This window comes from Helicoverpa zea, chromosome 26 (genome assembly GCF_022581195.2).
Source record: "Helicoverpa zea isolate HzStark_Cry1AcR chromosome 26, ilHelZeax1.1, whole genome shotgun sequence".
Taxonomy (NCBI): domain Eukaryota; kingdom Metazoa; phylum Arthropoda; class Insecta; order Lepidoptera; family Noctuidae; genus Helicoverpa; species Helicoverpa zea.
In genome coordinates this window covers 7,798,180-7,810,444 of record NC_061477.1, presented here as the reverse complement: position 1 = coordinate 7,810,444, position 12,265 = coordinate 7,798,180, and the positions used below count along the sequence as shown (strand labels likewise).

Sequence of the window (12,265 nt, the reverse complement as noted above, 5' to 3'; positions counted from 1 at the left end):
AGTAGCCTATAGCCTTCCTCGATAAATGGGCTATCTAACACTGAAAGAAATTTTCAAATCGGACCAGTAGTTCCTGAGATTAGCGCGTCCAAACAAACTCTTCAGCTTTATAATATTAGTATAGATTATTTTGTCAACCTTGGAAGCTGAGTATCTGAACTTACCCTCATATTTCATCTCTTAGTCTATCGCTTCTCAACATGCGGAGCTACCGGTCGCTTCGGTCCGAACCAGACGATGTGTGACGTCGCGTACAACAACACACCAGTGTCTGTGAGCGTTATACAGAACCCGCCTTATCAGGGCATACAGCTGTGGGAGGTGCCTGCTGAGGGATTGTATACGTAAGTGCCTTTGTCATTAGGTTCTTTTTAGCTTGATAGAGTGTTCTTTATTGGAGAAAGCTAGTTTCTGTCAGCGTCATACAGAACCCGCCTTACCAGGGTATACAGCTGTGGGAGGTGCCTGCTGAGGGATTGTATACGTAAGTGCCTTTGTCATTAGGTCCCTTTTAGCTTGATAATGTTCCTTGATGGAGAACGCTCGTTAATCTCACTAGAATCCTCTGTATCAAGCCTAAGGTTCTGCTGAGGGATTGTGTTGTGTCCTGTATATGGAAGTAATTACATCTTATTGTCGTAATTACTGACATAAAAATGCGTCTCAGTGAACCCATTCTCGTGTAGTGCCAAGCATGCCGTCCTATTACAACAACAGCCTCAAATCGACAGCGATGGTAGTGAGAGTAGTCCGCTTGGGGACAAAATCCTAGCTCTTAAATCAAACTGCCCTGAATGGCCTAGTTTAAGTATGAAATAGATGAGATTAACTCAGTTACGAACTTATATTATTTTATTCTACGATGATGTCCTATTCAGAAACTCACTAAATACTGTTTTACCCATCAGGTTAATAGCGACAGGAGCTAGCGGAGGCCTGGGGTCAGCTTGGGCTGGAGTATCGCACGCAGCCGCGGTGCGAGCGCTGGTCGAACTGCACAAGAGCGAGAGAGTCTACATACTGATTGGACAGCAAGGACTCAATGCTTGTAAGAAGGTAAGATAACAGTTGGTGATGATTAACTTAAGATACTACTAAGTGTAACTGGAAATAGTGGTGTAAGATAATTATAAGAATAATTATAAGAATAGATAGAAAGAAATCTGGTCGTTATCAGCAGTCGTGTTCAAAGTAAAATTATATAAGATAAATAAACTAACTATAAAATATATATGTACTACAAATCTCAGATAAATGTACAATAGTTTTACAGTTTCTGGCTGTTATTGGGGTTGTAACACCTGGTCTTCGTGATTGTAAAGTTTTGTTCGCACTCAGTTTCTAGGTAACCGTTGTGGTTAAGATTAGAGCTAAAATTATGCGGACTAGACCTGAAAATAATCTTCAAATTCTAAGCCAACTGTATTGAGTGCAATCTCTCTATCTACTCTTGTACCCACAGACCCTCTCAGCCCAAGAAGGTCAGCACGAATGCTCCCGTCGCCAAGCCAACGAGACCCGCATGGAGTTCACCAGCAAGACGCATGAAGTCAGGAACACTAATGTCAGTGACGGAGGAGGAGGGGGCGGTGGTGCAACTTATGTATTCTTGGTAAGTCTACATTATGAACATTACACAAACATTATAGAAACAACATTATTCTTATATAATTTTGGTATAAAATGGTTTAGAAAAGTATCAATCTGAAAAACATTCAGAATAAGTTTTTAAAGATATCGTTTTTGGGGCCATAAATTCCGACAGTGAAGAAGATTATATTTGGCAACTTCTTCCCCTTATGTATATTTTTTCACAATACACCTTATGTAAATGTAGTTTACATTGTTATTATCCAACCCACAAATTAATTATGAGATAAATAATTTCACAATACTTGATCTTTCAAAGGCTTTCTAGCAAATTCCCATAACATTTTCCTTCTTCGCCCAGTTGGACAAAGACGGCCAAGCGTTCCCTCTGCTAGTAGCGGGAGGAGGGGGAGGGTTGTCCGTCGGCAGTTTCCGAGATGATGGATCCCAGCATGCCAGACCCCTGACTAACGCGACCCCGGAGTCTGGGTATATGTATGGACAGCCTGGAAAGACTTCAGGTAAGAGTTGTTAATTGTAACCACCTTTTATAAAACGTGGTATTAAAAAAGTACCAGATTTTGTACCACGTTTAAATCACCGTCCCGAACAAAGTTAGTGGACTAAACCTATTACTAAAGCGGGTACTTCGTAAAACCACGTTTTATAATAAGGAGTATGGTTATATCGATGATGTTGTGGTTGTGATATGTGTCTAGGAAATGAAAGGTGTGTAAGTAAACATGGAGTAACTTCAAAATATTTTACGGGTATAATGGTGACAGTTGCAATCTTTAAAATCTATAAAATATCTGGTAGCAACACCATGGCGCAATATCATAATTTCGCCAAATATGTAGTGGTACTATGGTTATAATGTAGGAGAATTAATTTTTTATGAGATTTTCATTGAAGATATTTTGAGTACACATACATATTATTCGATGTTGATACTGATCATGAGGGGCTACTTCTCCACTTTCTTCTATTTTCTTGCTCCGATATGCCCTTGTTTCCGCCTAGGTGCTGGCGGAGGCTGGCTAGCGCGTTCAGGTCCCATGACTCCTGGCTTCGAGCTGGTCCGAGGGGCAGCCTTACATGAAGGTGGGGCGGGAGGAGCCGCGTGTGATGGTGAAGCGCACGGAGGGTTCGGCGGTGGAGGAGGTGGATGTTTGAGGGGCGGCGGGGGAGGAGGTTGGCTTGGTGAGTAGTTTTGTGATGATGTTTTAATAATTTAATTGTTACTGAATAAAGGGAAATTAATTTTCTTAACGATTTAGTAAAGTTATATCATTTTATATTCGATTGATATTTCCGTAGTAAAAGTTGTCAGTTTTCACCAATTGTCATCTGCTGTGATTTTTTGTCATTTCATCTTCATTAGAATCTATTTTGTGCAGTGGTACGAGTAGCTTAAGTCTTGCAACTAAATCTGGCAGCTTCGTCAACCAAGCCCCTTGCTTTCGAGACTGAAGATTTACTTGAAGCTTTAAGGCTTATACTTTGGCTGGAGACATTTCTTTGGCGTTGTGAGTCTTATTCATGGTTGTTCAGGCGGCAACACGAACGAAGGCGGCGGTGCTCACGGCGGCGGCGGCTGGTCGTACATCGCGCCGCGCGCCGAGCGCCACTACAGCGACGTGGGCGTCGCGCCCCGCACCGGCCCCGGGGAGCTGCTCATATTCCCTGCTATACACGTGAGTTACACTCAAACACGTTTATTCACATTAGGCTGAAAAATCAGCACTTTTCGAACGTAAAAAACAAAAGACAACCCCCAAAACGCCCCCACCCCTTCAACGCTTCCTATGTGTTTTTTTTCTGGGAAGAAGTGGCGCAACATACTCCCCAGCAACACATGTGTTCAAAAACGTTAATCCAAATCAGACTGATATATCAGCATTTTTGAACATCTAAACGCTTTACTATTCCTATGTGATGATGGTTTGAAGAAGGAATGGTGCAACAAACTCCCCAGCATCACATGTCGATCTATTAGGTTTGAGGAACAGATTTATACATAGAAACAAAAGTACCCACTACATTTAGCACCGTTTTTCGCAAAAATCATCTTACTGTCTAATATATCCCCTAAGCATTCAGTTTTTAATGAACCCATTTAACACATTAGTTATGTAAATATGCGTCTATTTGTTAATTTTTCAATTAATGCAAAGCCAAACTATTTATGGGATAGGTTACACTGATATTTAGCACATGCTTTATATTATTAAAATCCAAATGTAGAAAAACCTAACGTACCGTAACCGTTTCTAGTTTTTTAACGAAAAATACCCAAATCCTAAATCTGAAAAATAAGCTGATTTACAAATTCCTCTTCATCAAAACTTTCTTTTGGTTCCAGGATTGTGACTGCGACTACCGTTGCGTGGCTCTGAACGAGTACCGCAGCGAGGTGAAGTGCTACTGTCCCGCCACGTGGACTACTGATGCTCATGATCCTACCAAGTGTATATGTAAGTTTTACTTTTCTGTTTCTTTGTCACATTGGAGAACGTTTTCGTGTTGAGATATATTGTACTCCCTTTGTACCTACATATCTTTTATATTCTCTAGTACACACCGTTATTCAAACAACTTTCAAATTGATTATGATAGAGTTGGTAGAAAGTTTATAAAACATTGTATTTATGTACTTATAGGGTTTCTTCTTCTACATCTTCATACTCTTATCTTTAACGAGTGTGAAGTCGTGTGAAAGCCGTCATTCCTCTAGTAACTAGTACATTACCTCTGCATGCGTATTCCTGAAGTGGATAACTGACCACACGTCTTCACTTTAGCTGTCCATCACATCGGTGACCTGCTAGTACTTGTGTCACAAACTAAGACATTTGGTCCGTCGTATCGGTGGTCTGTTTGTACTATGATTCGTGACACAAATTGAAATTGAAACTTTACTGACGCAGTCACTGATGATTTCCATAACTATGCTGATCACAGCCGATAAATCAGGGATTCCCAAGACCTTCATTTATTCAGGTTGCAGGATACCAATTTCTTATCATTTAATTTTCCAGTGGAGGACGCGTGGCCACGTACTCCATGGGTGGTCATCATCGTGCTGTCGGTGGCTGTGTTCGTGTGTGCTCTGGCAGTCCTGTGCGTCTGTCTGTATCTATGTGAGTATACATCAGTTAATATTGTCAATTACGTCTGTATTTGTATGTATTTTTTGTATGGAACTTTAAACTTAAATTATATATTAGCGTTTATTTTTATCATTTGCTTGAAACAATTTTTGACAGCCACTAAAATCTTGAAGCGTTATCAATAATTTTGTTTTCATAAAAGAAAATTTGATGACGCCTCTCCACGTTTTACTGTAAAATCCAAATTAACTTTAAATAATTCCAGCGAGCCTTGTCAGTACCCAAAAACTCTGACCCACTGAGTTTTATATTTTTGTATTGTTTATGGGTTACCTGAAATAAATAAGTAAACCAAAATAACTTAAATATCAATTCTAATCCATATAAGAACCCAATCAACACCATTAACACAGCATTCCGATCTTCAGACAACACATACCAACGGAAGAAGGAAGCTGAACAGCAACAGAAGCGGCTCCTCGAACAGGATGTCCAGCTCCAACGACTGAGGAGTGCTCCGGGAGGGAATGATAACCTCACCATGGCTTTCAACCCTCATTATGGAAGTGAGAGCATATTGCCGCAAGGCATCGATGTTAGGGGACTGCCGCAGGTGTCTAGAGAGAGTTTGAAGCTCGTCAAGTAAGTATAATTAATTTATTATCTGGTTAACTTTTTTCCGAAATATGTCGGGGGGTCCGCTTTCAGTCTAAAAGGTGCAGCTGAATGGATTCCTATCTGACTTCCTCAACTCAGTTACCCAGGCAATCCCTCACCACTTGGTAAGACTAGTTGTTAGACATTTTGTCCTCTAACTACCGACCGTATTATTGCTTAACGTTATGGTCTATCAACCCATACTATTATTGCTAAAGATAGCTTATTCTATATTCATTTTCTCCACCCCAAAAACCGAAAATATATTCTAACGTTATTTAAATTTAGGTTTTACTTAAAAGTATATCCGTTGCAGTGCATACATGTGACCGAAATAGAATAATATTCCAGTATTCGGCCGATAACCAATTATTACGTCAATAAAAAATAGCCTACTAAATTCCATCATTCTTTTCCCAGGGCTCTAGGCCAGGGTGCGTTCGGAGAAGTCTACCAAGGTCTGTACCGTCACCGCACAGGAGACACGGTGGAAATGCCAGTAGCTGTCAAGACGTTACCAGAACTGTCCACAGGACAAGCGGAGTCTGACTTCCTTATGGAGGCAGCCATCATGGCCAAGTTTAGCCATCCGAACATTGTGCACCTCATTGGCGTGTGCTTTGATAGGCATCCCAGGTAAGGAATTTGAAGTAGTATCTAGACAGATGGAATATTTTGATTATTAACCACATGAAAGCTCAAAATATATAAATATGTAAGAGTAACAGCAATAGAGAGCAGAGTTATAAAAAAAAATATGCGAATCACAACATAAAATTTATTCTATTTGATAATTTAAACGGGTAGTATTTAAACGCAAATCAAAAAAAATCCTTTTTCCATGCAATAAGATTCCGAATTCCCATCAAAATTACTGATTGCACAGCAAAATATTCAACTCAAAATATCACTAAACACACTACAATTTATTTTCGCAGCGTACAGCGATTTTTTCTAAAGCAAAAGCTTTTTCATCAATGCACAGCTAACAATCTTAATGCACATTATACATGTTAATTCTTTTTCTTTTAAATATAGCTTCTATTTTTATATTATTTATAGCAGTTTTTCTGAATAAAACAGCATTTTATTAGTCACAGTCATCTTATTACTTATTAATTACCACATAATGAGATTAGCAAAAAATATAAAATTAAATACAAAATTGTAATTTATTGAATTATTAATAAGCGTCCTTGCTTCCTTTTTTGCCCAATAGGCACATTTTTAGCTTCTGCAGGTGGCGCCACGTACTTGAGTCGGATCGCAAGTCCGATGATATGCTTGCACATATAGTTCTTAAAAAAATGGGGCAGGTGCATTTTTAGTCATTGTCAGTACTTCCTTTTGGCATACATTTCATATAAGTAGTCATTAAAAGGCAGAACTATCATATTTCAGAATGTTTATAGTCAGAATCATCTTTTGGCATAGTTTTGGAATTTTTATTTTCCTGTAAGAAGCATGCAAACAAGCCTGAAGCATGCAAGCAGGCATGCAGCATGTAAGCAGGCATGCAACATGGAAGTAAGCATGCAACATGCAGCAAACATGCCTTCTGTCACGGCTCCGGCGCTGCGGCCGCCGCGCCGCGCCTACGCGGTTTTGAATTGCACTCTAGGGGTAGGGCAAACAAGACTACGTGAAGTCGGTTTTGCAGCGATTCGTTTTCGTTACTAGCTTCAATTTTTCAGTTAATTTGTTCTGCTTTTAGAAATAATGCAATGTTACAGGATTTTTTTGTTAAAGTAATCATTAAATTTGCCGAGCATGGCTTCTTGAAAATTAAGACAAATATGATGAACAGGTTTTGTTGTACTTACTGGTTAATATGCGACTGGGATAGTTATTTTGCTATGAAATATGCAAAATTTGCTGTGCAGTCAGTATTTAATGCTTATATGTAGTATTTTTGTACAAGAATAAATTTAACTGTATTGCATTATAAGGAAAAAAGTAATGTCATATTGATGTATAATTTCGAATTATCTGCAGTTTGAGTTTTGTTAAACATTTAGTTTATTTGTAGTGAAGTAAGTTATTTGATGTAAAAAAGAATATAAATGATGAGTATTTATTGATAGGCGATTATTTATTTGATATGCAATTTATAATATCCCAATTTAAACTATCAATTTTTAAGCATAACAGTTGCAGCTTACATAGATGATATAGTAATCGTTAAGTCTTATTGTTATAATAAAGCAATACGCCTTTTTAAACTGATTTGTACAACAATAACTTAATATTTACTTTAACTTAGTTCACATTTACATAAAACCCATTTTCCCACCATCATAAAAGTCACTAAACACCAAACCCAAAACGCAATCTCCATTTGCCAAAAACTGTGACCCATATCCAGGCATCTTACAAAATTCTCCCAGGTTCATAGTCCTGGAGCTGTTAGCTGGTGGGGACTTGAAGAACTTCCTCCGCGAGAGTAGACCGAAGCCCGAGCGGGCCAGCGCCCTCACTATGAAGGACTTGCTGCTTTGCTCCATCGATGTCTGCAAGGGTTGCCGGTATCTGGAGAGCAAGAGGTTTATACACAGGTAAGGAACGAGACAAATAGAGTGTATGTTATATGTAATGGCTTTTCTATAGTGTGTATTATGCTGGTCATTTTTCAGTGTTTTAAATAGCAATAGCAGGTATATAATTATTTCTAACTAGCCGTTTTCCCGCGGTTTCACTCGCGTCCCGTGGGAGCTTCTGCCCGCACCGGGATAAAATATAGCCTGTATTACTCGCAGATAATAGAGCTTTCTAATGGTGAAAGAATATTTAAAATCAGTCCAGTAGTTTTTGAATTTATCCGCAAACAAACTTTTCCTCTTTATAATATTAGTATAGACTAGCTTCCACCAGCGGCAATTCTTCCCACACCCAGATAGAAAGTATTCTGAGCCTATTCTGATACGCAGTCCAATTAAGCAATTAAACGCATTTTATTTATTTATTTCTATACATGGCCTATATTATTGCCACGTTTCATCAAAATCCTTTCTGCCTTTTGCTCGTGAAGAAGTCAGTGTGATGATAAACCAGCTGTTGTAACGTGACAGTGTAAATTTAATGGGTTTCAAAAATTCTCGATTTATTACGAAAAAGACTTCTTGTCATTCGCTTTATACCACTGAAGATATTATTGTAAACTAACTTGGTACGATTCTACATATAGGAAGAAGAAGCTATGTTGGAATTACATATATATTTTTTTCTTAATACAGGGACATAGCAGCACGGAATTGCCTGCTAACATCCCGGGGCCCGGGACGCGTGGTGAAGATCGCGGACTTCGGGATGGCCCGGGACATCTACCGGTCTGACTACTACAAGAAGGGCGGGAAGGCCATGCTGCCTATCAAGTGGATGCCACCAGAAGCTTATATTGATGGCGTCTTTACTATCAAAACTGATGTTTGGTGAGTTTGTTGGCTTTAATCTAAGTATTCTTATTGTTTTATTGATATTGATATATCTTATTCACGGATTCATTTGGATTTCGTTATTTCGTTAGTGATACTTCAAAATGTTTTATGTCACAAAAAATACATAAAATGATCTTTGGCCCTTACCCGAATGCTTTTCCAAATGGATGATAGAATAGCATTAAGTATTTCAAATACGTATCGAAATCAAATAAAATATATTCAGTTTTATCTTCCGAATATAAAATTAGTTCATAGCTATATAGTTCGTAGCTTAGACACCATTGACTGTGTTTCGGATGGCACGTTAAACTGTAGGTCCCGGCTGTCATTAAACATCCTTGGCAGTCGTTACGGGTAGTCAGAAGCCAGTAAGTCTGACACCAGTCTAACCAAGGGGTATCGGGTTGCCCGGGTAACTGGGTTGAGGAGGTCAGATAGGCAGTCGCTTCTTGTAAAGCACTGGTACTCAGCTGAATCCGGTTAGACTGGAAGCCGACCCCAACATGATTGGGAAAAGGCTCGGAGGATGATGATGATAAAATTAGTTCATCGTCTTGCGATAAATGAATCTATCAGTAGTTTCCAAAATTGATTTTATTTAATTTATTTTGTTATATAATTATCAACAAAAACGGCCAGTGGCCATTTAGATTTGTTTAGAATTAATTAAAAAAAAAAAAACATTCATACGCTCATCTCACGGTCTTCCAGACATACCGACGATATCGTCTTCCAATCACATTCAGGCTTGCCGCCTAAGAGTGTATTGATGATCAAACGATTCCTATTACACGGTACTGATGCTATAATACCACAGACTTTTAACCATTTCCTTCAGTCAAAGTCTATCTCTCGTTCCCAGGTCATTCGGTGTGCTGCTTTGGGAGGTATTCTCTTTAGGCGTGATGCCGTACACCGGCTGCGCCAACAGGGAGGTCATGGAGATGGTCTCCGGAGGAGGGAGGTTAGAGAAACCTTATGGTGAGTAGCCTCTGAAGATGTGTAGCCAGTTTTACTGGATAACGAAAGTTTCTGATAGCCTGTCAGGCTGACAAGACGAGAAACTATAACTTTTTAACCGACTTCCCAAAAAGGAGGAGGTTCTCAATTCGGCCGGTATTTTTTTTTCTATGTATGTACTTACATCGATTACTCCGAGGTTTATAGGCCGATTTACGTGATTCGTTTTTTTTTGGTTTCACGGGTCTTCGATAGCAATACCTGGTAGGAATAGGAATTATAAGCAACCTTTTTGGTAGATAGCATTAAGTATAATATAACTGACTATTTATCGTAAATTAGTCAAACCGGGCCTTGTTGTGTTAAGGAAATAAACTTTTGCCCGCGGCACTCCCGCAGCCAGATAAAAAGTAAATGTCCTTTCTCAGGCTCAATCTATGCTGCGTTATTATTTAAAGCATCATAACTGGTGATCTTACATGTAGTTTTGTTAACTAGAAGACACTGTATTGGGCATTTGGAACTTGTTCACCTATTTTTTTTCTAATACCTATCTTATAGAGTTATCGTTTTATGGGCGTCACATTTTCATTGCTTATCACTGCATTATACAGGGTGTCCACAAGAGATCTACAGGCTGATGTGCGAGTGCTGGAACCCGACGCCCGGCGAGAGACCCTCCTTCGCGCACATGTACGAGAGGATGCAGCGGTTTGTGCAGGTATGCACAAATATAGTCAAAATATATTCCAACATGCCTACATTGCAACATGAAGCCGACCCCAACATATTTGGGAAATAGGCTCGGAGGATGATGATGATTCTAACATGTTGTAACTTTGGGATAAAAAAAGAATGGATTGTTTCTCTGTATTTAAACCGTAGAAAGAAAAAAACTTTTATTGACACAACACAAAACAACACACGTCTGGGAAAAAAGTATATAAAAAAAATATTAGTTTGAAAAATAGGTCCAGTTTCGGACTCTCTTTTTGATAAAATTTGATAATAGCAAAGAATTTGCTATACACCTAATTGTTTTAAAAGATATTGCTTAAGTAAAAACGATTACAACTACATACTGCTTTCAAACCAATGATGACATTGATAAAAGAACTCTCTCTACGAACAATCAAGTTCATAAAGTTAGATATCGTAAGTCATAAGAAATCCCGCCATTTTGTCCAGGACCCAGCGATAGTAAGCGCTCCGCTGCCAATAGTGCGGTCTCTATTACCGCCGCACACAGAGATGCCAACCAACGCCAATGGGCCGCAGGTTAGTTAACCAAGCATTTTACACATAAATAATAATATTTCTATTAAATGACAGAGGCGTTGTTCCGAAAAAGATAAGAAAAAAAAATTGAAAAACAAAAAAAAAAAAATATAAAAAAACAACTTTATAATCTGTGGTAGTATCTCAATGTTAGACAGTGATGTGATCGTTTTTAAGTTTTTGAATAGGTATACATGATGTGTTAAATTTTAATTAGTTCAATTGAGTTTTGTAGTTTTATGAACACCATGTAGGAACACTTTTAGATTTGACCCCCTTTTAGATTTTTTAGTTTTAATTTTATTGAGTACTTGAACATAAACTGTGTATGTATTTCAGGACAATAATTGGTAAAATTTTGAAATAACTGACCAACGGAACAACGCCTCTAAATAAAATTTCGAAATTTTAATAAGTTATTTTAAAAGGTCCCTTCCACACGAGTGTATAGCCCACCTAAAATCAAAAAATAAAAAAGTAACTAATAAAAATGAATACTACTAATGCGTAACAAAATTTTCTCTTTTTTCCAAATGTTTTCGCTCTGGCTACTAGAAGCAAGTAAATGGATTTTTATTTATTAATCAAACATAATAATTATAATTTTGTTTTATAATTCGGTGTTAGCGATCCTATCAGAGCCCGTGCTTACGAGTTCGCATGAAAACCTCCATTTTTATTTTTATTTTCTTAAACTACCCCCCCTCTCCCTGAATGAAACTCGCGTAGAAAACTAGAACCCTTGTAGTTAGTCAGAGATTCATTGGAATGTGAAAGAGTTCATCAGATATCATATTATAATCGCATGTTCTTCATAACTGATCAGTTCATTATTTAATTTCTTCTTCTTCACCATCGTTGCATTTCAAAGAATCTCTCAAACGGTTATTTCAGAGACTTGGGTGTTTACTTGCCTAGTAGCTATAGCGGAAATCTATTACCTGTATATCTATTTTCTTTTATTACCTTTGTCCCTGCCTCTGGGTTTTGTAAAATGGTACTTAAGTTCTGTTCTATAAAGTTTAAATTATTTTTGTGAAGTTTTTTACAAAACACAGTGGTATGCACGCGTAGAATTAAAAGAGAAACACAGGGAGATTACAATTCATGCAAAAAGTATTGATACAATGAAATGCTATTCCGCTATTTTTTGCTCAAAAAATTCATCGCTAATCGTCGTCACTAAAGAAGGAAAAGACCTAACCCTCAAACAATTATAATTCATGACGA

General features: G+C 38.1%; 1 protein-coding gene across 3 annotated transcripts in view; it reads left to right on the top strand.

The window, feature by feature from the left end:
* Positions 1-12,265, top strand: part of LOC124642932 (ALK tyrosine kinase receptor) — a 29,074-nt gene that overhangs the window by 13,318 nt on the left and 3,491 nt on the right. For 2 of the 3 annotated variants that reach the window (XR_006985834.1, XM_047181701.1), the window contains exons 10-24: positions 185-344; positions 909-1,056; positions 1,463-1,612; positions 1,952-2,111; positions 2,614-2,793; positions 3,145-3,287; positions 3,956-4,067; positions 4,632-4,733; positions 5,117-5,345; positions 5,781-5,996; positions 7,748-7,915; positions 8,594-8,788; positions 9,660-9,778; positions 10,372-10,478; positions 10,946-11,035. Coding sequence is in view for 2 of the 3 variants with exons in the window: in XM_047181701.1 (XP_047037657.1) it covers positions 185-344; positions 909-1,056; positions 1,463-1,612; positions 1,952-2,111; positions 2,614-2,793; positions 3,145-3,287; positions 3,956-4,067; positions 4,632-4,733; positions 5,117-5,345; positions 5,781-5,996; positions 7,748-7,915; positions 8,594-8,788; positions 9,660-9,778; positions 10,372-10,478; positions 10,946-11,035 (2,279 nt within the window). In the remaining variant the exon portion in view is untranslated. The remainder of the gene's footprint in view (positions 1-184; positions 345-908; positions 1,057-1,462; positions 1,613-1,951; positions 2,112-2,613; positions 2,794-3,144; positions 3,288-3,955; positions 4,068-4,631; positions 4,734-5,116; positions 5,346-5,780; positions 5,997-7,747; positions 7,916-8,593; positions 8,789-9,659; positions 9,779-10,371; positions 10,479-10,945; positions 11,036-12,265) is intronic. The other variant, XM_047181702.1, reaches the window with a different exon arrangement.